Consider the following 27,648-nt stretch of genomic DNA (forward strand, 5'->3'; position numbering starts at 1 on the left):
CAGATAAAAACTGAATGCACTAATTATCACATTAAACAAGAGGAAAACCTATGCACCAATTCCACCTGTGCTTTCTACAATTTTGTAAACAACAAACTAAAAGACTCAAGGACCATCCCACCCCCAAAAGGACCTAATGGCAAAGACTGCAATGACGACACCATCAAAGCAAACCTCTTTAACACATTCTTCGGCTCAGTATTTGTAAACAGCAATGGATCAAGCCCAGTACTTCCTAGTCAAACCACAGACAACTACAATGATCTAATACATATCGATTTTACAGAAGACATTGTTGAAAAAGCACTGCGCAATCTAAAACTATCCCTATCTATTGGACTGGATGAAATATGTGCCTGCTTGTTTAAAAAGCTATCCACTGCCATAGCCGAACCTCTAAACATAATCTTTGAAAAATCTTTCAGGACCATCTTCTTGCCAAAACTATAGTCACAAGCCACGGTCATCCCCATCTTCAAAAAAGGAGACCCCAGCCTAGTTAAAAATTACAGACCAATCTCTTTATGCTGCGTCACCTGTAAAGTCATGGAATCAATTATTAACCAATCCATTATCCTCCACTTAGAGACAAAAAACCTACTCTCAAATAAACAATTTGGTTTCAGAAAAAAACTATCCTGTAATCTGCAACTCGTACACTGCAAAAACATATGGACTACACAACTCGATCAGGGCAAAGCAATAGACGCAATCTACATAGACTGTAGATTGTAAAGCCTTTGATTCAGTGGTACACGACAAACTACTCCTAAAACTAAAATCTTATGGTATCTCTGGACACCTACATAACTGGATAGAAGCATTCCTGACAAACAGACAACAAATGGTCAAAATTGGGAGCGTCCTATCAAATTCTGTACCTGTCAACAGTGGTGTCCCCCAAGGCAGTGTTAAATGACCTCTGGGATCATATTAAGAGCAACTGCACTCTTTTCGCTGATGATGTAAAGCTACTCAACACCACAGACAATACTACTACCCTCCAAAAAGACCTTGACTATGTATCAGAATGATCAATCAAATGGCAACTTCAAATCTCAACAAATAAATGCTCTGTCTTACATATTGGCAAAAAAATCAGAAAATAAAATACAGGCTGAATAGTCAAGACCTTGTTGAGGATCCAAACTCTGTCAAGGATCTTGGAGTACTCATCTCTAATGATCTAAGTGCTAGAGCCCACTGTAACTACATAGCCAAAAAGGCATGAAGAGTTGTTAATCTAATCCATTTATTATTTATTTATTTATTTATTTATTTATTTATTTATTTATTTATTTATTTATTTATTTATTTATTTATTTATTTATTTATTTATTTGATTGATTGATTTGTCAATTGCTTACAAGATTATAGGTATAAGTAAAAACATAGTTATGAATACATGGATACATATAAGAAAAATAAAAGAAACAATAGGACAGGGACAGTAGGCATGTTGGTGAGCTTATGCATGCCCCCTACAGACCTCTTAGGAAAGGGGTGAGGTCAATAGTAGAAAGTCTACGGTTAAAGTTTTTGGGGGTTGGGGAAGAAACCGCAGAGTCAGGTAGAGTATTCCAGACATTGACCACTCTGTTGCTGAAGTCGTATTTCCTGCAATCAATTTTGGTGCGATTAACAAGTTTGTATCTATTGTGTGCTCTTGTATTGTCATGGTTGAAGCTGAAGTATTCATTGACAGGTAGGACATAGCAATGTATGATTTTACATACTATACTTAGATCAGACCGAAGGTGGCATAGTTCTAGGTTTTCTAGGTCTAGAATTTCAAGTCTGGTGGCATCAGATATTCTGCAACGAGTAGAGGAGTGGAGAACTCTTCTTGTGAAATATTTCTGGACTTTCTCAACTGTGTTAATATCAGATATGTAATGTGGTTTCCAGACTGATGAGCTGTATTCGAGTATTGGTGTAGCAAATGTCTTGTATGCTCTAGTTATTAGTGTAATATTACCAGAGAAAAGGCTACGCAAGATTAGGTTAACAACTCTTAATGCCTTTTTGGCTATGTAGTTACAGTGGGCTCTGGCACTTAGGTTATTAGAGATGAGTACTCCAAGATCCTTGACAGAGTTTGGATCATCAACAAGTTCTTGACTATTCAGCCTGTATTTTATTTTCTGATTTATTTATTTTTTGCCAATATGTAGGACAGAGCATTTATTTGTTGAGATTTGAAGTTGCCATTTGTTTGACCATTCTGATACATAGTCAAGGTCTTTTCACAGACAATACTACTACCCTCCAAAAAGACCTTGACTAGAAAACCTAGAACTACGCCAGCTTCGGTCTGATCTATAGTATATAAAATCATACATTGCAATGTCCTATCTACAAATGAATACTTCAGTTTCATTCATAACAATACAAGAGTACACAATAGATACAAACTCAAGGTTAACCGCACTAAACTTGACTGCAGAAAATACAGCTTCAGCAACAGAGTGGTCAATATTTGGAATACTCTACCTGACTCTGTGGTTTCTTCCCCAAACACTTTAACCTTAGACTGTCTACTATTGACCTCACCCCCTTCCTAAGAGGCCTGTAGGGGGTGTGCATAAGCACACCAATCGTGCCTACCGTCCCTGTCCTACTGTTTCTTTTTATTTTTCCTATAAGTATCTATCTCATGTATTCAAAACTATGTTTATTCTTATACCTGTATCTTGTAAGCGATTGACAAATCAAATAAATAAAAATAAATAAATTATTTCTAAATGCTTTATTTCTTAAATATTACTGTTAACAACAGTAACAAAATCCATCTTATTCTTTGTTTTAGGGGCCACCAGGACCTCAAGGGGAACCAGGGCCTCAAGGCGCTCCAGGACCAAAGGTTGGATTTCAGTTCCTTTAAAACAAAATACGTTGGTCTACACCAGGGGTGTCAACCTTGCTGGCTGGGGAATTCTGTAAGTTCAAGTCCACCAGTCTTAATGTTGCCAAGGTTGGACACCCCTATTCTACCCAATGGACATTCAGTGGCACAGTTGATTCATATGGGTTATTCTTATAGGTCCTTTGAGAACTAATCTGATCAGTGGTGAATTTTGAAGATTAACATGTAGAGGTATACAGGTAGCAGGTAGCAGAAATTTTTGGGTCATTTATATATTTTATATATATTATATACATTAGGTTTCTTTATATGGTTACTTGGATTTTGACAGCAATTACTGATAGAGGCTCTTAATAGCTATTTATTGAAGATCTAAAGACTTACTTGAAAGACAGCAAAAACAACATAACAGAAGTTTAGTAAATGTTAGTTTATACCCACCAAGATCTTTGGTTTTTTTGCTCACTTGGACCTTGAAAGATTGTCTTTGTTTAGAAGCTAAAGCTGGAAGACGTTTAAATTAAATTAAAATGGGTGTTTTAATTCTGAAATACAAAGCCATAAAGTCAGGTAAGTGGACATGGAATTGCAATCTGAAGAAACTGGGTGCTTTAACTAAAATATCCAGCTTCATTCTCAAGCTTTGAGAATCGCTTTTGTACTTAGTCCAAGAAAATAAAAGTTCTTTTGTAGAACTTAATTTGAACTGGTTCGGTTTAGAATATCCCCTTTGTCCTAATTTATTCATTTTCTTATACTTTAGGGGGAGCTTGGCTTGCCTGGTCCACCTGGAGTTGATGGAGAGAGGGTATGTTTCAGGATTAATATGTTCACTATGAAAGTGTTTGGCTGAATTTATCTTAAAATAGAAAATTACTATTATGGGTACAGTTCTATACATAGTTGGCTGTAAGTGCAGTGAATTAAGTAGTTAAGAGATTCACTGTCATTGTCAAAGTTATTAAAACAGTTGGAATCTTCAAAAGCTTATGAGGAAATAAACATAGACCTGTTTATTTTGAACAAACATTACTGACAGAAATAAACAGAAAGAGAAATATTTTTACTCATCAAACCTCTCTCTCATTTTGTGAGGCCCAGCAACCAGATGTAATTTACATTAAAAAATAAAATAAAACAAAAGAAACTCTGGAAGTTAAAGTTAGGAATCAAAAGACAAGCATTCTAAAATAGAAAGGTGTAATTATTATTCCTACAAATATTTGGAGCTGACTGAAGTTCAGGCAAGCTTTATCGGTATGCAAATTTAACTTAAATTATTACGTATCTGATATTAATACAGCTGAGAAAGTCCAGAAATATTTCACAAGAAAAGTTCTCCACTCCTCTCCTCGTTGCAGAATACCTTATGCCACCAGACTTGAAATTCTAGACCTAGAAAACCAAGAACTACGTCGCCTTTGGTCCAATCTAAGTATAGTACATAAAATTATATATTGCAATGTCCTACCTGTCAATGAATACTTCAGCTTCAGCCATAACAATACAAGAGCACACAATAGATACAAACTCAAGGTAAACCACACCAAACATGATTGCAGGAAATATGACTTCAGCAACAGAGTGGTCAATGTCTGGAATACTCTACCTGGCTCTGTGGTTTCTTCCCCAAACCCCAAAAACTTTAACCTTAGACTGTCTACTATTGACCTCACCCCTTTCCTAAGAGGTCTGTAGGGGGTGTGAATAAACACACCAACATGCCTACTGTCCCTGTCCTATTGTTTCTTTTATTTTTTTATTTTTCTTATATGTATCCATTTCATGTATTCATATCTATGTTATACTTATACCTGTTATCTTATAATCGCTTGACTAAATAAATAAATAAATAAATAAATAAATCCTTTTAATAGAGTTGTGCAAAGCCTTCAGAAGAAGCCCTTCTGGGGACAGCTTGGTGCTCTTTACAAAGCAATAAGCTGTTAAAAAAAAAGATGTGGCTTTTTTGGTAATTTGAAGAGAGACACTTTATATTGTGCAGAAGCAAAGGATTTGCATAGCACTTCAAAATGCAGAGCCCTTAAATTTCCTGAGCTGGTTATAGAGGTTTGGTACATAAGCTACCATAGAGTTAAACCATTGCAGAATTGAATGTATCTGTATGCCATTAAGATGTCTTTGAAGACATCTTGCAAAAGTAAATACTGGAAGTTTCACTAACAGGCTATATCATCCAAGAAGCAAATACTGAAAATTCTACCAACAGGCTATATCGTTCAAAAGCCTTGGTCCCATGGGAAAAAGAGGCTTATGTACTATAGGCTTCTAGTAGACAAACAAGAACCCTACAGAGAAAAAAAACAAATAGCAAAGCAAATATTTCTCTGGAACCTTGCTGAGAAGTGCAGCCCATCTTCTCCCAGAATAAGGAATCCACTGAAAATTAATGTCCCCTCCTCAACCATTATTTCCTAGCACAACAATAACATTCATAATAATGTTCATAATAATAATGTTCATAATAATAATGTTCATAATAATAATAAGATTAATAATGTTCATAATAATAATAACATTCATAATAATGTTAATAATAAGAATAAGAATAAAATCAGCTTGCAATAGATTACCTTATGCCACCAGGCTTGAAATTTTGGACCTAGACAACTTAGAACTATGCCACCTACGGTCTGACCTAAGTTTAGTACACAAAATTGTCTGCTACAACGTCCTACCTGTCAATGACTACTTCAGCTTCAACCACAATAACACATGGGCAAACAACAGATACAAACTCAAAGTAAACAGCTCCAAACTCGATTGCAGAAAATATGACTTTAGCAACAGAGTGGTCAATGCCTGGAACTCACTACCTGACTCTGTTGTTACATCCTCAACCCCCCAAAACTTTAACCTTAAGCTGTCTACCGTGGACTTCACTCCATTCCTAAGAGATTTGTAAGGGGATGTGCATAAGCACACCGGTTGTTAACATTCTAAGCAGTTCGGAGAACCGGTTGTTAGAAGAAATTACTGGCCTAATCCTGTAAGGAAGGCAGGAAGGAAACATTCTGGTGTTGCTTACAGAAACTGCCTCTCCGTTAACCCTTATCACATTCTTGGCAGGACTAGACTTCCTGTCTCAGGAACGTCTCTGGAGTCTTTTTTTTCTCCTTTGCTGGTACTTTGCTTGTGTGCAGTGACCATTCAAAGTTACAATGGTACTGAAAAAAGTGACTTATGACCATTTTTCACACTTACAACTGTTGCAACAACCCCACAGTCATGAGAGGCCAAGTGAGGAGATGCGTGTCTCGATGTGAATGATATTGAGTTGACCACGCCCAGCCAATAACATGACCACCAAGCCACGCCCACCAACTTAGCCATGCCCATAGAACCGGTTGTTAAAAAATTTGAATCCCACCCCTGAGCGTGCCTACTGTCCCTGTCCTACTGTTCCCATTTATTCATACTCATTTATTATGTATATACTTATACCTGTTTATACTTATATGTTTGTATGTTATGTTCATACTTATACTTGTTTTCTCATACATGCTTGACAAACTTGAATAAATAAATGAATAAATAAACAAACAAACAATGCAGTAACAACACCATCTGGTTTAGCTGCCTATCTGGCTCTTTATAAGCCATGGTTATGCTCTGAGATTACAAGTTTGATCCAAAAGGATAAATGTTGTGCAGGGAAGTGTGTGATAACAGAATCTTGAGGAAATATTTTCCACTCTAGGAAATTTTGTTCTACTCTTTATCATCAGCATTTGATCGTAAACAGGGCTTTCTTCTGTAAGCACTATTTAATGTATCGCTGAGAAGTTCTGAAAACGAATCCTTTGAACTAAACCCCATGTACTTTTGCTTTATATTGCAGGGATTGAAAGGGTCAAAGGGAGATCAAGGAAGCTCTGGACCAGTAGGACAGAAGGGAGAGATTGGAGAAGTGGGCATGATTGGTTTACCTGTACGTCCGTATCTATTTTTTTTTTCATTAAACTTAGTTGGCAACCTGTAACACGGCATTTCTCAACCATGACAACTTTAAGATGCCTGGACTTCAACTCTCAGAATGTATGCTGGCTGGAGAAATCTGGAAGTTGAAGTCCAGGCATCTTAACTACTTTAACCATTCCGTACCATTGAGTGACATCCCTACAGGGGGATAGGCCAAATTGTTTCTATCTGTGTCAGATTTGGGATTTCAGGGAGGAAAATATGTGTGGACGCAAAGTGATCTCATCATTAAAACAATCCTAAAATCCAGTGGTAGCCTACAATTGGGCCACTAAAGTATGGGATATTCCTCACATATTGACTGTTTGAAGTTACAACAGCACTGAAAAGGAGATTCAAAATTGTTCCTCAAAGTTGTAGCTGATCTAGCATCCCTAAAGTCATGTTTATGATTTGGGTGTTGGCAACTGGGCTGCATTTTCGATGGTCACTGTTAGCTCTGGAAGAGTAGGCGCAAGGAACGGAGACGAGACATCGAATAGTTACTCAACTCTTTAATCGTGACTTCAGAACAGAGCAAATGCTAAGGCAGCAGCAGCTTTTATAGAGCTGGCTGCTGTCACAACAACCAATGATTTGAGTTTACCGCTCTAAAAGCGCCAATCGAGGCGATCCGCTGCCAGCCAATCAGATCAGTCAGAAACGACCAATCACGATTCGCTATTCGTAAATCAGAAGTGCAGGATTACGAGCCTGCTGTGGAAGTAAACTATTAGGATTTTAAACGAACGCGTTTGCTTAGTTCGTAACAGTCACAACATTCTGTGTACATGTGATTGCCATTTGAAACCTTCATAGTCCAACAAGCAAAGTCAGTGGGGAAGCCAGCAAGAAGTGGGAAGTCATGGTCATCTGATGTTGGGCTTAATCATGCACAGTGACTTGGTTAACGACTGCAGCTGGAACTGACAGAACTGATGTTGTAAAGTCAGTGCAGTCACATGACATCATGCTTAACAATCATTCTGCTTAAGGATGCCAGGCCCTATTGAGGTTGGTAAATGAGGATTACCCATAGTGTGATTTTGATACCAAACTGCAGTGGCAGATTTTTGCCTTTTCCCCCCTCTCTTTTTGCTTAGCAATCAAGTGGTAGAATTTTCTCACCTTCTCCTCAGTTAAGTTTTTAGACAAGAGTGGCAGGGCTTTTGAGTGAGCACTGCTCCTTCAGCTTTCAGTATTTTGCTCCTTAGACAGCAGCTGCTGCAATTCTTAGTTTAAAAGCCAAAATCTTTGCTTTACTTGTATTTTATTCTTAAGGCTCTATTTTAGTATTCAGTTTTTTTTATTCCACTTCCTAATAAAGTAAATCTGGAGAGGTTCCAAAAATTAGTATGTAAGAAACATAATTACATTCTCATTTTCCCCTCTCATTTTCCCCCTTCTCAATTTAAATTCCTGAGATTGATTGATTGATTTGACACACAAAAATTTTTTTTTGCAAATCTGCATTCTGCAATATAATTTGAACACACTATTGTATTCCTGTGGCCTACCAAATATATCTATACATATAAGGGGATTCTGAAAAAAATTGCAGTAGCAGATACACGTTCTTCATTGAATAGCTAGAGAATATTTTGTATTAGGCTGCATTGGTAATTTATTTCAGTTTACAGGAACTTTTTAAAGGTTATCTTCCAGAAATATGTATATACTATATTGCTTGATATTTCCCTTTTCAAAATCTCTCCAGCTAATCCCCCCAAGTCTTTTTCAGAGAGGGACTTAGAAGATCTCAGAGGGAAATGCATGGTGGCGAGATAAATTTTTGGCCAATTAACAATGTATCATACTTTTGTTTCATAACTTACAGGGCCCCAAAGGAATGAAAGGAGAGCAAGGAAACCCTGGAGTAATGGGACAGAAAGGAGAGATAGGAGAAATGGGCTTATCTGGTCCACCGGTATGGTTTGCCTTCAGTACAACTTGTTTTTTTTTTTTATCAAAGAATAGCTATTATATGGCTGCTTATTGCAGTAATCTATAGTAAAACAAGCCTTTTTTTTAAACTTTGTGATCTACTTCTATAGATCAAGAGCTTTTGAACTTTTGCTAAGGAAGCCACCCTGAGAAAGTATTACGAGTTTTTTCTTTTACAGCAAAAGTACAGTCTCCATAGTTACACAGATTGCTAGGACAGCCATCTTCTCAAGATGTTCCTTTTAAACATATAAATCATATAAACCATATTTATCTCTCTGTTTCTTTTTCTTACTCACATGCAGACACTCATATCCAGACACTATTCACTCAGCTTCTCCCCCCCACCCCCCAGACATTTTTAGCAGGGCTGTAGAGGGAAGAGGAAATATGTGAGACTCCCCCTGAACAATTTTTGCTTTTTGGACTGAGGGAAAGTTATTTCCCTTTCCTCCTAGCTGACAAGTGCCAGGAAAGTCAGAAGATCCAGGCAGTTCAAATGGATACAAACATATATTGCAAACTTTAGCTCTCTAGAAGAAACAGTAGATAAAAGTCAATGGAATTTAAGATGGGCTGGACTTAGATCTCTTGTGGGCACAAAGGGACTCAAAGCTGATGATACATTTGACCCCTCCCTCAGACTCAGCCTGGTCATCACCTATTCTATACTTCTCAAAGGAGGAAGGATGAGGCCATAAATACTGTCTAGTGCAGACTGCATATTCTCACTGCTGTTAGTGGCACAAAATTAGGAAGATAACTTATAATTATAATTAGGTAAAAAACATGGGTGATAATCCTAAAACCCATGTGTATCATCTGAAACACATAGGTTGCCCATTTATAACTGAAGCTTTAGTTTGAAGATTTTCAGGTGAACTACTTAACACACAACAATAATTCTGTTCTACTATTATGATGAAACTTCCAGAATCTATACAATCCTGCCTTTTACGCCATTCTCTTTATGTTGTAAGTAATCCATTTTCTTATAAATTCACTTTGATCTTGAATTAAAGTCCATTTTTTTCTTTCTCCTTTCTGTTTCAATATAAAATAAAGCCAGATTTGGGAATAGAAAGTGATCAATGTAAAATCTGGAATCAAAGAAGCCATAATCATAAAAGGAATATTCCTCAGTACAGGAGATGTTTCAAATTCATTTATTTTAAAAATATTAATGTCAGACATGTACAGTATAGATTTGTTTACTTTATTTGTTTGATGTACTGTATGTGGCTGCCCACCATAAGTACATGTGGTAGCTAACCATTAAAAAGAGAATTAAAAATAAATAAATAAAAGTATAAATATCATATATAGCAGTCGAGCAGCCAACCTACACATTACATCAACACCAACAATCCTCCCAGTTTGCATAAACAAGAAATACACCCATTTACGCATATCTTTTAACTTTTTTTTACCTGAAGACATTATGGAAATAAACATGTGTATTGGATTTGGATGTAGCATTAACTGTACTGGAATCACATATAGTATTTCCCTTCTAATAAATCAGTTTTCAGTGAAACCCCTTGTTAGATATTACATCAGAACATTTTATACCGACTACTTCACTTTTCTACTCTTCGTATGTTAAATGTTTTGGTAAAAGCCACTACAATGAGGAACTATGGTAAACGTTTATATAAATATGTCAATGTATTTGTAAATGATAATAAATCATCTACCCTAGAGAGCCATATGCCTTAAGAGGAGTGAAATAGCTTCTTTATGCAACTATGGGGTTTGGCTCACCTCAGTGTTGGTTTTAGTTGGCTGAAAAACCAACCATTTGATTACTCCTTAATCATCAAACCATCTTTGCCATTCACTGTGGAGACATGACTCCCTGCTGATAACAGTATATGTTAGAGAGGTTTTCCTAAACTATGTGATTATCTGGTTATGGATATAAGAGCCAAGAGGAAAGCAATCTTCAAAAAAACACACCAACCCCTTGTGCTGAAGGCTAATTGGGAAATCAGCTCAAATAACACTTCCAGAGAAAGCAAAGTGAGTTGTTTTCCTTTAACTAGAATTAGAGGGAGATGGCTCAGCAGTTAAAGAAACTGAGTTTGTCAGTTGGAAAGCTGTCAGCCCAGGTTCAAAACCTGAGCACCATGCAAAAGGGTGAGCTCCTGTTACTTGCTTCAGCTCCTGCCCACCTAGCAGTTTGAAAGCAAGCAAATGTGAGTAGATAAGTAGGTACACTTTGGTGACCACAGAAATGTCTTCAGACAATACTGGCTTTCTCAGCTAAGAAACAGAGATCAGCACTGCCCCCTAGAGTCAGACACGACTGGACAGGGGAATTTTTATCTAGAACTATCCTTAGATATCATTATTTTTATTTCTTATTACTGTTTAGGGTATTGATGGACCTAGAGGAGAACCTGGGACACCCTGTGAGCAAAACCTTGTAAGTTGTTATCAACTGACTATCTACTTATCAAATATCAAGTTACTACCAAAATATGTCAAGGTGAAAAATTACAGCCTTGTTATAAAAGCAGTAATTCAATTTTCTATAATAAACATATTTGTGTGCTTGTTCTGAGCATGTGATAAATACGGTAGTTTGGGGGAAAAGTAAAATGTACAGTTAAAATGTAATTAAAATACACATAGAAGTATTAAAATGCTCATTGGATTCACTGAGTCTTCAGGGCATTTAAGAGTGTTTTCATATCTGGAATCAAGTCATTTATTTGGAAATTATTCATTTAAGTTGGATGGCAAGGCTGCTTACATTCAAGAAAAGTTTAAGATCATAACATAAAACTGGAGATTACAACCTCTCCATAGATTGTACAACGACAATCTTTATGGCTGTAGTTACCTAACCTTAGAGAGGCTACGGAGCCATATATTCTGGGCTTTTTCACAAGGTGGTAGATGTTTTAAACTGCAATATGGCTTTAAGGTAAGAAGCAGTAACTATCTGTTACTTACTGAAAAATAGCATGAGATTGTGTGATAAACAGTCTTGGTTAGAAAGAGCTTCGAGACCCACAAGAAGGTTAAAAAAACTACAAATTTTGGTTTTGCCAATGGGCCTGGGGAACCCAGAGAGGGATGGAACCCATCAGATGGCTAGTGTGACCCACTGTCATCGGGGTGGAGGGTGGGTGGGAGTTGGTTTTTGGTTTGGTTTTGGTTTTGTTTTCCCAAATTTTGTTCTATTGTACTTTACTAATTTATTTGATTCTTTTTGTTAGTTCTTATTGTTTTTGTTTTTATTTTTTGTTTTAAATATGATTTTACATTGTGTAAGCCGTCTTGAGTCACCATGGGTGAATAGGCGGCAATATAAATAAAATAAATAAATAAATAAATTGCCCATCTGTGATGCAGTATTACTTCACATGTATGAAATTCCTGTCTAGATTGTTGTATGCCATGATCATGCATTTCTGCTGTTTTCTGGCAGGCTTTATTGCTGAGTAGTAGATCTTGCACCCATTGAGTATTTCAGGAAAAATGTACCCAGAAACACAGTGCATGATATTATAAAAAGGAGAAGAGATGGGTACATTAAACCTGTAAAAATTTGAGGCATCACAGAGATACGGGGTTTACAGAAAACACTATAACCCAGGCTCACTCTTTAAAGGAATAATTTTAAAATGTTTTCCCCATCTATTAATTGCCGTGCTTTTCCAATAATGACATCCCACTTTTCATTTTGAAGAGTTAACTTTCTTCATGTGTGGTTTTACAGTTCAATGTAAATGTCATTTTGTAATGTCATTTACATGTGCAGATCATACCTGAACCAGGGCCTCCCGGTGTACCAGGTCTACGAGGTCCACCAGGTCCTATGGTAAGTGTTACCAGAACCTTTTTCATGCACAAGTAGCTTGGCTGGGCTATTGACAACTCTGCAGTTTTTATGACCCCGCCCCTCCCCCAACCAAGCAGATCTCTTTGAAATAAAAAAAAATTAACCTTTGATGATCATTGCCAACATTTACAGATAGTCCTTGAGTTACATCCATCCATTCAGCAACCCTTCAAAGTTATGACATTGCTGGATGAATGGTAGCTATAACTGGTCCTCAAAATTCTGCCCAGTGCAGTGCGGTCATGTGATCAATTTTGGGGCACTTGGCAACCAGCCCACATTTACAGCTAGTTGCAGTATCCCCTGGTCACTTTCTCCTGCCCTGCGTGAACTGCTTCTACTTCAAGTCCCCCCACATGCCTGTCTCTCAACATATCTGACTTTTGGGCCACCCTGATTGGGTTGCCTTGGCTACCTTTGCCACCTTCCGCTGACCTTCGCCATTTTCCTCCCTCACTGCTGATCCAAGTTCCAGGGGCTAGACAAGGATGCATCCTCAGGATATGCACAGCAAGTGCGAAAGGACAGCGGGGCCTCATCTGCCAACTGGTCCAGCCAGGGAGGATGCAGGAAGACGTAGCTGGCAGAGGAGACAGAGCAAAAGAGCGGGCAGAGCTGCCCCATCTTCTGCTTCAAGGAGAAATAGCCCACAGACCATGAAGAGGACAGTGCAATGGGCCAAAGAAGCAGCAGCAGCTCCCAGGGCAAAGATGGCAGTTGTTCAGGAAGTGTTTTTGTGTGATGGTGGAACTGAAAGAAGTAGTGGGATGAGGGCTTCATAGAGGCACAGCATGCTTTCCTCAGCTCATTTTGAAGTGTTCTTAGGGAACTGGCCTGTGGACTTCAGGAAGGGCTGGCAGAAATCCCAGAACTAACAGAGCATGCCCACAGACCCTCAGCCCAGCCTTCTTCCTGCAAGGACTCAAAACAGGCTTGTAACTTCTATCATGAGCTTAACTATTACTTCATTTACTGATGGAAATTCTAGTCCCAACTAGGGTCATAACCCAAGGATTACTTGTGCAATGCTTAAAGATCTTCCTGAATTAAATGCCTATTTATGTATCTCGACTGTTGGGCAAATTTTGAATGATACCTTCAACATTTGGGAGTCAAACCCACCTTTAACATGTTTTTGTTTGCTTGTTTGTTTTGGTGATTATGAAGCTAAACCTTAGACTGATGCATTGGCTTAGAAATATAATTAAATATTTATTAGCAGTTTACCAAGGTTCTCAGAAATAAAATTAGGGGAATAGTTTTGAATACAAGATGAAATATTCCTGTATACCAAGGTAATAAACATTTAGAATTGAGTCTTTAATATTGGGTATTGACATTAATAATAACAGGAATGAGTAATAGGGCCCCACAAATGTTAATGTACAACTACTTTGTTCCCAGCTAGTATAGGTTATCTTGGAAATGTCTGGAATTGGTAGGGGAAATTCGGCTTTGTTATGCTGACATTTTGAGCACAAATGTTTCAAACCTCCAATATTATTTTAGAATATTTTACAAATGAATACTTGTTTTCTCTAGGGTCCTCAAGGGATACAAGGACATAAGGTGAGTCCTTAATAGCTAAACCTGAGACAATACCACATATATTTCCACTAATTTGTGTCACATTAATGGCCATTATAGTAATACATGACATCACTTCATTTTATTTATAAAATTCCCAAAGGAATATTTATTTGTTTATAAAATTCCCAAAGGAATATTCCTTGCTGAGATATTTTCCCTTCATCAGCCCTTCTATGAGTCTATAATTTCAGCACATAGGTCATACTCCGTTCTTTCCATCAAGAACACCCTTTAAAGTTGCTACTTCCAGACCCTGTATATGTATGTATCAATAGCAGTACATGGAGCTAAACTCTGCAGGCCATCAAGGGATCCAGTTTTTTGACCAAGCTCTGCATCCTGTCCTGGGGAAGTGCTTTAGATTATCTTATAACATGACCTCAAAACTCACTTCCAGCTTTCAAACCCAGGTGGTCTACAAAGACTGTTCAATTTTTAGCCTCTTCTGAAAAGAAATCAAAGTGTGGGCTGTCCCAAAGAACAATGAGAAAACATCTTCCCATTCCACATAATCTTCTACTGCACTGAAGTGCCTTCAATGAGAGAAGGGACACAAGTGGATTACTAATATATTAGATATAAACCTATAGCTTTAAAAAGATCTTATTTTCAAATGTTCTATTGTTGTCTTACAGGGCCCTCAAGGAAGTCAAGGACAAAAGGTGTGTCATAAAAAGTTTTAATCCATATATTGCTAAAACTCTCCTGTCTGTTTATCTGTTTGCAACCTTCAATGAGTTGAAACAGTGCATCATAGGGCAACCATTTTTGAATCAAGGTACCTCAAATCAACTAACTTACAGAATGCATAGAAAATCCAGGACCCATTTATTCCTGAGTGACTGAAATTTCAAAGATCTTCAGACCAGTTGTATTTGCATACTTGTCTCCATTGCAACACTGCAACAGGGAGCTTCAATCATGAGATTGTGATTTCTGATACTCACTGCCAGCTTTCAATAAGCAAAATCAGCAGGGAAGACAAGTAGGAAGTTGGAAAACCATAGGCATTGAGAAGTGAATTTATAATAGAACATTGATTTGAAGAAAAAGTAGGCAGGCTGTACAAGTATAAAATATTTTATTTAGATGATCAATTCTGATTATGGATTTAGAAGGTGGAATCAACAACAGTTTATTTTTTTGATAAAACAACTTTTGCAATACATTTTCAGAAACATTTTTCAAGAAGTCTATGAAAACATTCACCGAAATCAGGATGATTCAAACAGGGGGAATATATTACATGAAAATCCAATTTCAACCTGTTCTGATGCAAATATGCCAAAATCACTGTATATTTACACTAAAATCACTGTATATTTAACATAGAGTTTTGAAAGCAAGCAATAGGCATATACATCTCATCATATTTACAAAGGAGTCTTTGGTCAGGAATAAGGGTGTTTGCAAATTCTTCTTTTTTTTTTTTTTTGCTCTAAAGAAGACTTTCAGCTCTACATTGCAGTGCTAGGGAGCACATCTTACATTTGTTGATTTCCTAGTAAACAGTCTTGAAATGTATTAAATGTTGGCAAAAACTTTGTAAAACAACTTTGTCTCTCAGGTGTCGGTTGAACAAAAACACATTGATGTATACAGGGATTTCTCTACTGACTATCTGGAGATTATTTTTGTTGGGAGGTGTGTTTAGTTCAAGTGATGACAAAATATTAATTGGAATGAATTATTTTCTTTTTTTTTATAAATAAATTTTTTTGATTTTACAATTAAAAAAAATTGACAACACATACACAAATGAAAAAGAGAGAGAGAAAAAGGGAGAAGAAAATAGAAAGAAAAAATAGAAAACAATTAAAAACATTCTCATCTTCAACAGTTTGTAAGACCTCTTTTTGGGGGTAGAAATAATAAGATTACAAAATCGGTAGAATATAAAGAAAATGCCTATAAAATGTTTTATAGATGGCACTTTCCTCCTTCGAGATTAGCAAAGATGCACCCCAATATGAGTCCGAATTGCTGGAAATGCAAAAAAAAAAAAAGAGGGAACTTTTTTGCATATGTGGTGGTCCTGTACAGAAGCTTAAAAATATTGGCAGAAAATTAGAAATTGGCTGGAAGAAATGACAAGAGAACAGATCGAATACAAACCAGAGTCCTTTTTGTTAGGGATCTTTGGTAAACAAATATCAAAAAAGCGAAATACACAATAATACACATTTTGACAGCAGCCAGATTAGCTTTTGCCCAATGTTGGAAGCAGCCTCATGTTCTATCAGAGGAGATGATCATTCAAAAATTTTCAAGTTGTGCAGATATGGACAAATTAACTTTGGCATTAAAAAATAAAGACACCTCAATATACTACAACAGCTGGAACTGCTGGTACAAATGGATACACCAAAGATAGACTTTACACTATAAGGCAAAAGAGGATAGGATAAATCCATAGTAGTGATACACAGATATATGTAAGGATTAGGTGTGTGTATATGGCATAAATTAAGGATTAAAAAAATGGAATGAATTATTTTCAATACTATTTTTTTTCAAGATACATTGTTATAATGGGAAACTGAAAAAAGTGCAGTTTCTTTTCCTGTAATGAAGAGGGTGCTTTCCCCCCCCCCCCCCCACTTCATTCAATCGTGCCTGATTCTCAGAGGCTGTCTGGACAAGTCCCTGCAGCTATTTTGGAAAGCATTTGTTTTTCCAGAGATCGTTTGCCATTATCTCCTTTCTAGGACTGAGTGGAAGTTACTGGCCCAAAGTCACACAGCTGGTTTTGTGCCAAACACAGGCTAGAACTCAAAGTCTCCTAGTTTCTAGCCTGACGCCTTAAACTGAGACACCAAACTGGCTCTCTGAAGATAAAATGAAGAGTTAGAAGAATGGCAACTTTTCTTAAAGAATATACCATCTTATATTTCCCTTGAGAAAAGCGGGTGCTGTGCAACTCCATGCAAACCGAACTGATTTATGAAGCAGAGATAAAGCATGTGATTAAATAGCATGTGGTTATTTGAAAGTCTAATCAAAATAACTTGTTTTCCTTTAAGGGCTCAGATGGTTCAAAGGGTGCAAAAGGTGAAAGTGGCCATAGAGGTGAAAAAGGACCCCTTGGGCCACATGTGAGTAACAGAGTCTTATGAAACCTGCCCAGTAGAGCAGAGGAGATATCCCAAACCTTCTTGATAATTTTAATTTTCTCTAGGGTCCTCCTGGCACTCCTGGACTTATTGGTTTACCAGGTACCAAAGGGGAGAAGGTGAGAACTGAACTTTTCCTTTTTAAAGATCATTAAAATGCATTGCTTATTTTTAATCTGCTATGAAGTCACCTAAATAATGCATTTTGGATATAATTAGTTTAGCACAACAGACTAAATCCTTCTGTCATGAAAAATCATTGGGCAGTTGATTCTGCCCAAATTCTTGTCTCTACTACTGAAAGGATCTACAGAAGGCAGCTGTATTTCAGGGAAGCAAACACTTGTAGTAGGGACAGCTCCAATTCTCATAGGTTGAAATTCAGGGATGCATTTTAGCCAGGTTGCCTAAATCAAATATAGGAGAAAATCTGCTATCTGTGTTTGTAATTTTTTTTAAAAAATGTACAAAAATAATAAAAAAAAAAACCTTTATCACATTTGCTTTCTTTTTGTCCCTAAAATTATGCTGAATAAAGATTTGTGTGTCCAAACACTAAATAAATAAACTCAATAAATCTACTAAGACACCCAGATTTGGTATTTTTTAATATAAATTATAGACTAAACGTAACCCAGTTAATGTGCCATTCCACTGTCATCTTATCAATGTTCTTTATTTCTCCTTTCTAATAATGCAGGGAAAGCCAGGGGAACCAGGATTAGATGTAAGTAATCAATAATTTACCCACACAGTGTCATTAATATATCACCAAGAAATGTAGGAAATAATTTAGATCAGAATTCCCCAACTTTCTGGCTTTGCGGACTGGTGGGGAGGGAGGATGGAGAGGGGATGACTTTGCATGAGTGACCAGCAAGCGTACATATGTGCAGCTCCATTTACGCAAGTGGTACTGCCTTTTCTTTCTTTTCTCCCTCTTTTCTACACCTTTCCTTTCCCTTTTCCCTCCCACTCTTTCCTATTATTTTCTTTTGTATTTTTGTATTTTATATTATAAACAATAAAAAAGACCAGAACTGATGAAAAAACATCAAATGATTCAAAGTACAGATTGTGCAAAGAAGCAGAAGAAACAGTATGTCATATACTCAGCTCATGCAAGAAGATCACAAAAACTGATTATAAACAATGATGTAATATAGTTGCCATAATGATTCACTGGAACATATGTAAAATTTCATGTGCCTGTGATGAAAAACTGGTAATTTAAAAAGTGATCAAAAATGAGCAGGTTAAAATATTGTGGGATTTTTGAATATAAGCTGATCTAGTTTTGGCTCATAACACACCAGATTGAACTGAAGTTGAAGAAGTATGGATAATTGATGTGATATAGTAGAATAAGACAAAGAATTGGAGAAGATCACAAAATATCAAGATTTGAAAATTGAAATTGAAAGATTATGGCATAAATCAGTGGTGGTAATTATCATCACAGTATGTGCCATACCAAAAAATCTTGGGCAGCACTTAGAAAACCTGTACACTGACAAAATTTTCATCTGTCAATTACAAAAGGTCATATTGCTTGGATCTGCACATATACTACACCAATACAGTACAACATCCTAAATTATTGGGAAGAAGTTTATGAATATGAAGGTTAATGACAGCTAAAAAATTGGCAGCCGAAATTCCACATTGTTTTGGATATAATAACAATAATGGATAATTCCATAAATCCCTAGGGGTTGATACTGATTCTTGCGGAAGGTGATCACATTCAAACATAGATTGGATCTGACTAGGGGCTGCAGATAAACAACACCCATTTAATACCCTGTTGTGCTTCAATGGAAGGAAAGTGGACAGTGGCTCAGAATGTGCTGATGGCTGTATTCTGAATTCCTGGTCATGTGACCCAAAATGGAGCTACTATTAAGAGATTGAAAATAATTCCAGAACCCATGTTCTGCCCGATATTTCTACCTTGTTTAATTCTGCTTTGGTTTATCAAGAAAAGTGGATTGTGATGAGTTCACTTCATGTTTCCCCTATATACTCTTAAATAACATGCAAAAAATTTAGAGTTTTAATTCTGTTAATTTAGTCCTAACTATCCTCTGCTGCTTTTTGTCATTTTGTTGCTTGTAGCTTCATTTATATATAAAATATAAAAAATTATATATAAATATATATAAAAGTATAAAATATATAAAATAATATATATAAAATAATTTGTATGCCTCCTTGGGAATTAATTGGGAATATATTATTAGTTTACAACCAATTTCTGTGCCTGACCTGAATTTTCACCCCCTTGCAGAGCAGATTTTAGAGGAAGGGATTACAAGAGAGCAAGCTGTTTGCTGTTCTACACTCCAAAAGCAATGTGATGATGCCACCAATAGTGGAAAGGAGTCAAAGGAGAGATTTACAAAAACTGCTTTCTTCCCTCCCCCCTCATAGTGCATTCATAACTCTGATCACATTGCTTTTGATGTGCATCTTGCTCTCTTGAAATCCCTCTACAACCTCTCCATTTTGTGAGTGGGGATGGGAGGAAGGGTCAAGCAAGACAATGTTTCTGCCTACAAAAATTGCTTCCTTCCTTCTTTTCCCATAGAGCAGAGAGAATGGAAAGAAAGAGACTACTGCAAGCAGTTTTGGTAGTGCACCCATGGCTCCCCGCCTGGGTTCTGGCACATTTGCCTTTTTTTATCAGTGTGTACAAGATAGTAAGCAGGCACTTGAGCAATTCCCAAGGCAGAAGAGTGTTTAGGAGGTGAACAAAAGCGAAAAGTGTGGAACTGAGTGGTCTTGTCTCTTTCCAGCCAGAAAGTACAATAAAGGTCACCTAATTTCCCATTTTAACAACCACTTAGGTTTGAAACATGGTTGCTGGTCCCAATTAAGGCAAGATCTATCTGTAGTATTTACAATAAACTTTGTCCTTCAGCTGAAAAAAAGCAGTCCTAAAGTAGGTCATTCACTCCTGTTTTCTAAATAAAAGATATAAACTGAAAGATAGCGGGATGCTTGAGATTAAGTCTTCCAGGTTTTCTGTTCTCTGGATTACAGTGGCTATCAGTCATAGTTTCTGAGTAAATTAAAAAGTGAACTCTAAACTACACATGGTTTTGAAGCGGAGATATCAGCTTTCTTCATATGGTCCCTATCATAAGGATGTCATAATGCAGTGCTGTTGTCCTGTTCGTTGAGTTTGAGTTCTGTGCCATCTAGTGGCTTCTTAACAGATTTGAATACTATACATTTCAGAATTCCTATTAAGATTGTATAACTCTCTCTGTGTGTGTGTGTGTGTGTGTGTGTGTGTGAGCGCATGCGCACAAGTCTCTGTGGGTGTGCAACCTCATGCATGTACACATCAACACTAAAAAATGTTTCTTCTTTCCTCTGACAATGTTTCTTGGCTATACTTATTTGAAAGAAAGCAATGTGTTGTCTTTTGCTTTATGATTAATGTTATTTTTGTATATTTGACTCTAAATATTGCTGCCTTATTTTTCTAGGGTTTCCCTGGACTCCGAGGAGAAAAAGGAGAAAAAAGTGAAAGAGGAGAAAAGGTTGCAATCATTTCTAAAACTCTGAATAAAGTTCTTGTTTTGTTTTCAGCTCTTTAAAAAACTATCTCTGCACCTTTACTCTCCCATATAATCTAAATGGGATTAAGCATAGATAATTTGTCATATTATATTCTAACAAGGCAGAATCTATTAGCACAGTATTTTGTACAAATATTACCCTTTATCTTAATAATCGACTCAATGTATTTAATTCAAATAATTCACATAATTAAAACCATACGTGGTTGCACATTTTGTACTGGAAAATTTATATTTTAAATTTATACTTATATTTTTTATGAAAAATATATACATATATATTTTAGTACTTTTTATTTTATTCCCATACCTTTATAAGACATCTCTGCTCTCGGACATTGTCTTATTAAAAACATTAAAAAAATCATCTTCCTTGATATGTTAATTTTCCACATATTTGTATAGGAAAACATTTAAGAATGAATATAAGTCATAATATAATTCATAGTTCTGTTAAGCTTACATTTTTATTTTTTTACATTATGTAAAAACTTCTTTACAAGTTACAGATCTAATTTAGGCTTGGCAGCACAGCATCTAAGCTACCTATGGTCCCCAGATTTAAATAAAACATTTTCAGAAATCATAATCTCCTAGAATTACCAACTCTGAGTACAGGGAAGAATATGTATATGCTGATTTTCTGAAATGTTGAACATTCTTTGTTTATTTGGCCATTATTGTTTAGTTATGGGGGACTAAAAAAACTGCTAACCTTAATCTAAACCAGGGGTGTCAAACTCACGGCCCGCAGGCCATATGCATCATGTGCTGGCCACGCCCACTCCTTTAGCAAAGGGGGGAAAGTTGTGATATGTCACATGAGGACATGTTGTTGAATTTGACACCCCTGATATCTAAACCTTCTTTATTAGGTATTTAACAATGTCATGTATATGCAAGTCCTCTATAGTAAGAGAAGTCATCTTAATTTTTATTAAGCTAATTTCTTGGATCACTGTTTCATATCCATTATTTATATCAGTCAAATGTTTCTGTAGGAAGGGTCTGAAGCCATGTCAGTCATTTAAGTCAAATAGTTCATTCTATTATGCAAAATAGAATTCAGCTAGGTGACATTGAGACATTTGTCATTCAAATTCTTTAAGAATATATGTATCTCTTTATTTTAATGTCAACAGGGAGAAAGAGGATTGCCAGGCAGAAAAGGAGCAAAGGGACAAAAAGGAGAACCAGGCCCTCCTGGATTAGATCAGCCTTGCCCCGTGGTATGATTTTATTGTGTGGGGGGGAATATTCTTGATGTGCTTGAAAACGTTAGTATACTATTTCAAAACATTTTGGAGAGAGAGACTGTTTGAAACAAAGTGTCTAAGTGAATGCTAATACTTCTGATTATTGGCCTTTCTTATGCCACAGACTAGAATGTGCTTTTGCTCCCTAATATTGAACAGATGGCTAAAACCATCCTGAAAGCCACATTCCTCGCATGTCATTTTAGGACAATACCACATAAAGCCTTGCTTCATTAAAAAACAGAAAGGCCTTTGTTGTTCCCTCTTGTCACCTGTCAGTTTTATCCTGAATGTCCCTGAAGCCTCTATAGCAAAAGTGGGTAGCCAACAGGCTGTGGTCAGCTTTGGAGTCCCTTGGTTGTGGCTTCTAATTTTGGTCACATCACCAAAACGCCATTTCCAAGGACACTATTCTTGTGGTTCCTTGCCCCCGCCCTCCAAAAATAAGGATGGCAGAAGGAGTAGGAGGCCTCTGAAAGTCAAACTGCTTCCATTGTATTCTTTAAGATACCCAACCTCCCCAAAAATGTAGGTTTTTGAGAAGAAATCGAACAGCTCGCCTACTTTCTGCTCCTGGTCCTCCCTTTAAAACAGAACACACACACACAAAAAAGGTTAGAGTTGAAAAAAACTGGACAGCTCTGTTGGGTCACATCACTTTATCACTAGGCCTCTTCTTAGGAGGCTGACCACTCCAGCTATAAGGTTTCAGTCAACCTCGGAATTTTTCTTTATTTCTGTTCCTTCTTCCTTTCCTATTAATCTTCTCTCCATTTTCAATTAACAGTTCATTTTTAAAGGGGAGCCAAATTTACCAGAACTGGATGGTGTGGAAATGCTGTGTCCTTTGGTACAGTATCTTTCTCTTCCTTCCTCCTCCTGCATGACTTTTTCTGCTTGACATCTTCCCATGTTCTCCCTTCCTCCCAGTCTGGGAAACTATCTTTCTCTTTCACAGAGGGTGGCACCTTTCTCAAAATCTTTCAGTTGGGATTTATGTACTCCATCTTAAAAATCTTCGAAAGTTTGGATCAGCATCTTACTATGTTTGAGTATAGGAAACAAAATTCTATAACGCAGCCAGTCACAAAGGCAAATTATTGTTGTGTGTGTGTGTGTGTGTGTGTGTGTGTGTGTTTAAAATATTTTAAAAGCAGAATCTGCTGTACGTCACATGCAGGCCACGCTCACCCTGGCTCCGCAAAAGCAAAAAACATTGCAATACATCGCATGACGCAATTGAATTTTACACCCATGTGCTCTAGACTGTAAGAACATCTGAGCAAGTTGACTTGTGATTTCACACAGGATGTTGTCAAAGACAACATTTAATTCACACGCTATATGTTGCTGCAGTGAGATTTGTGTTTTAGCAGTAATATTCAGCCAAATGTTCATAATGTATGGCTATTTTCCCTTTGTTAATATTAAGTGTTCCTTGGTTTCTGCGGTACCCACTTTTTGTTTCTTCTCTATCTTTGCTTTGGCTCTGAAAAAGTAGTTTTGATTGGGCTGATTGCCTGATTCACAGAAGTATAGTTGTCACATCTTAATAATTACTGGGAAATGGGGATGATTCAAAGCACCAGGACATTCCTTTTTAAGTCTAAATCTGGGCCATTTCAAATCACCATTTTACTTCCTAACAAGCTATTTGCTTCATAAGGTATTTTTCAGTTTTATTGGATCCCACCATTGTCTCTTTAAACAGTACAAATCTTACTTCATTGAATTATTAACGTTTGTGTTGGTTGAACTACATAAAACAGCTAATGCTACCTTCGGGACAAACTCTGAAAATCTCAACAAAATCCTGGATTGGGAGGATATTCCAATTCACCTCTTTTCAATTAGGTCTGCTTTGTCAGTCCTGTCTTCTGGTCTCCTCCATCTATGAATATCATGGTTGATTTTAGTTGTTCTATTTGCCTTGTCTTTTTTAAACTCGGGTCTGCTCTGGTTCCTCAGTCAGATTTTGCAATCAGTGATGCATCAGCTTTAGTGGTTGCCATTAATTTACCCCATCAGATTCTTAGGAGAAAATTGCAAATTTTAATATCTGATGTCAAGTTCCATTTACTGTATTTTACTCCAGCCTTTTTTATCTAGATGCCACAAGCTTTATGAAGCACATCTTGTTTGTGCAAAATTGATTGAGGAGCTTTTGAGCATGTTGTGCATAACTGCTGTAATGTGTCAACTAAAAAATACTTATTTGGTCTTTTTTAGTTGCCAGCAGAAAGGGAGTGGGGGGAAGTAGTGCATTCCTGAAATGCTTCATATAATCGCCTTGGCAGCCCAAAGCTGTTGTTGTGCGATATTATTACTGGAAAGCATAATTGATAACTCCTGGCTATGGATGTGTCCCATTGGAAAATATACATCCAGGGGGTTGGGGAAAGACTAGAGTCAAGGAGGAAATGAATGATTTGTCTTAGTGTTGGCTGCACCCAGGTAACGCCGGCATGGTCACTCCTAATAAATCATTATTATTTTTTACTCTGAGAGATGCGGCTAGAGACTTATGATTTGAATGGGGGTGGATTTGTCAGAGCCCTGACATGTTTATATAGCTAATGTATCAAGTGTGTCCCTCCACCAATTGATAGTTGTAAACTGAAAACATGGACATGGAGGATAATAATAAAAAAAAACACTAAAAAATGCTTGGATTTTCCTAATCATTGTTCCCACTCTCATAAGGATATAGCCTTTGTAAACTTCTATCAGAACCTGCTGTGGAGTTAAATTCAATAGTACTTCCTACAGACTGCACAGGCGGATTTAATTTAGCTATGCTATAGCTTTTCCTGCCTCAAAGATTCATGTGATTCCATAAATCAAAACACCTTGAGAAGATAAATGCATGGGAGAATCCAGAGATTTGATTTTTTTAATGGCTATTAACTAATGAAACATTGTTTGTTCCAATATGTGTTTTTTTTTCAAACCAGCACATGATTTGTGTGGGTCTTCACATTAGCTGCCCTTTATAATAGCTGCTGTAGACTTTCCAGAGTCATCATGAAGTGGCATTTGCTTCTTAGCTGTTTTCCAATAATACAAAATGATTTTTTAAATTTCATTACAGGGTCCAGATGGATTACCAGTACCAGGATGTTGGCACAAGGTATTACAAATGTATTTTATATTTTTGTCCTGAATTTGGATGGTTGTTAAGCAAGAGAGATAACACAGTATATTCAGTTGTAAACAATAAACTGAAGTAAATCTGGATCTTTGTGCTTTCATAGCCTTGTTGATTTGCTCTGGGATGACCCATTTGTATTGCTTTCCATGTGTAGAATGGAGAGGCTCTTCATATGATATTCTGATTTTCCGAAACCACTAAGGAGATATTCATTGGATAGAAGAGACTTTCCACTGCAGGTGTTTAGCTTCCTCATAGGGAAAGTAAGGCTAATACACTCAAGCCTTGAATGCAGTTGATTTTCTCATTTTCATAACAGCTGAAAAGGGCTTAGGACTGTGTATTAATACCAATATAAAAGAGGACTAAGTCAGAGACAAGCAAATACTTCCTATCTTTGTCGAATTTCAAATTATAGTTAACAATAACAATTATGTGCAATGCATAAAAATCTGCCTTTACTTCAGTTTCAATATGATTTTGCACCTTGCTTTTCAGTTGTTTTTATGTTTATTTTTAATGTGCTTTTAACCATTTGTTTTAAAGTCCATGAACTTGGCTCATGCAAGTGGAAGGAGGGTTTCTGTCAGAGAAGCAACAACTTTCCTCCTTAACATAAAACTTTTTTTACCCACATTTTGATTCACATACATTGATCTTTATAAGTAAAAGAGACCTTCTAATTGCCTTGAGGTTGAAAAACACAATTATTCACCATCAAAATAACAAGATTAATTTTGCTACTTTGAATTTTAGTACCCAGCAGCAAAACACAGATAGTGGATGACTTCTACAATCTCTTTTTTGTGTCCTTGCTATCTTCCCACAAATCTTATCAAACATATGTAAATGACATGTTCCTATTTCTAAAATATACTTTGCCATTTGTCTTTGAAAGAGAAATAGGAAATGTGCTTCATACATCTGCCATGAACACTGAAAATATAGATTCTTTATGTTTTAAGGCTTGTCTACATGTTCCCTAACAGCATTTCAAAAATGCCTTGTTTACTGCTCTTTAAGGACATATTTAAAGAAACTGCATTTTAATGAAACAGTGTGTTGAGAGAAAAGTGCCTGCCTGCCTGTTTTAAAACATGCATTACTTTGTTTTATTTTGCAGTGATTCCACACGCATGGACTGTGTAAATAATAGTGAGATAAATGTTTATTTTTATTATTTTTTTTATATAAAGAGGAAAAAAATCACAAAACAATGTTTTCAACAGTAATATATTGATCTTGTAATACTGAATATTGTCATATATGGACTTTTTAAAATATGAACAGACCACACACACATACACACATGCAGAAACACAGAAGCACTCAACATTCTGAAACAGTCAGGAATGGATGTCACTTGCTGCTAATGCTATTGTGTGGATTAACCATACTGAAAATACTTGCTTTATTGCATGGAGAAAGAACATTCCTGGACAATCTTTTTAGCTTTCAACTTTCTAACTCTGTTGCACATAGACAGAGGCAGAAAAGGGAGAGAAAATGAAAAAGAAAAAAAAGATTCAGCCCTAGAAATTGAACAAACCTTGCGGAAGAATTTCCAATCTGGAAAGGTAACACAGCTATAACCACACTTGTTGCTTCTTGCTTCAACCTTGAAGAAACTAGTTTCATCCTGGGTCACTCTGATCCATTTCGTGACCCATGGCTGCTTCTCCTCCTGAAGAAAGTATCATCTCTGGGAAAAAACCCACTTTACATGTTCAGTCTGACTAAAGTTTGAAAGATTCCTTTGTGGAACTTTATTTTACTGCAGAAATTGAAAAACATGAACGTCTCAACCGTCAAATCTTTATTATTATTATTATTTTAATAAAATGAAGGGTACTCTATAATATTCATCTCAATGTACAGATTTGAAAAATAATAATTTTTGCTTTAAAAACAAAAATCCCACCATGGCTTCTCTCTTTTGCAAACTTGGAAAAGATACCCATTGTGCTGCTTATTCTTTTGGAATCACAGAACTCAATAAATACAGAAAATATTATTCCCACCAACCCACCAGTGAGTGTTTCATCAAACCATTTAATATGAATGTTTCTATTATAATATATAAGATTATAAGAGTAACGTGAAACAACCTATTGTTAAAGCATTTGTAATTAACCTGGTGATAAAAATGGCTCTTTTCAGAAGGAAAAAAGCTGAGCTCCACATTTTATGCAAATTATATTTGCTACATGTGCATCTTTCTTGCTTCAAAACAGTTTGCCCCAAAAGCCAAATGTCTCTATATACAACGCTATATTATTTCAGTCCCAAGATTGCATCTATGAA

General features: G+C 36.5%; 1 protein-coding gene across 1 annotated transcript in view; it reads left to right on the top strand.

Annotated features, from left to right (window-relative positions):
* COL23A1 (collagen type XXIII alpha 1 chain) overlaps window positions 1-27,368 on the top strand; it is a 307,738-nt gene extending 280,370 nt beyond the window's left edge. Inside the window, exons 19-34 of the mRNA XM_087955257.1 lie at window positions 2,810-2,863; window positions 3,630-3,674; window positions 6,729-6,818; window positions 8,685-8,774; window positions 11,169-11,219; window positions 12,564-12,623; window positions 14,187-14,213; window positions 14,870-14,896; window positions 17,258-17,329; window positions 17,413-17,466; window positions 18,048-18,074; window positions 20,845-20,898; window positions 22,080-22,166; window positions 22,981-23,043; window positions 25,285-25,323; window positions 26,827-27,368. Of these exons, the coding sequence (XP_087811383.1) occupies window positions 2,810-2,863; window positions 3,630-3,674; window positions 6,729-6,818; window positions 8,685-8,774; window positions 11,169-11,219; window positions 12,564-12,623; window positions 14,187-14,213; window positions 14,870-14,896; window positions 17,258-17,329; window positions 17,413-17,466; window positions 18,048-18,074; window positions 20,845-20,898; window positions 22,080-22,166; window positions 22,981-23,043; window positions 25,285-25,323; window positions 26,827-26,880 (894 nt within the window). The 3' untranslated portion in view covers window positions 26,881-27,368. The remainder of the gene's footprint in view (window positions 1-2,809; window positions 2,864-3,629; window positions 3,675-6,728; window positions 6,819-8,684; window positions 8,775-11,168; window positions 11,220-12,563; window positions 12,624-14,186; window positions 14,214-14,869; window positions 14,897-17,257; window positions 17,330-17,412; window positions 17,467-18,047; window positions 18,075-20,844; window positions 20,899-22,079; window positions 22,167-22,980; window positions 23,044-25,284; window positions 25,324-26,826) is intronic.
* The last annotated feature ends 280 nt before the right edge of the window (window positions 27,369-27,648 follow it).

This window comes from Notechis scutatus, chromosome 2 (assembly GCF_049901735.1).
Source record: "Notechis scutatus isolate UNSWTSFEM ecotype Mainland chromosome 2, rNotScu1.2, whole genome shotgun sequence".
NCBI classification, from domain to species: Eukaryota; Metazoa; Chordata; class Lepidosauria; order Squamata; family Elapidae; genus Notechis; species Notechis scutatus.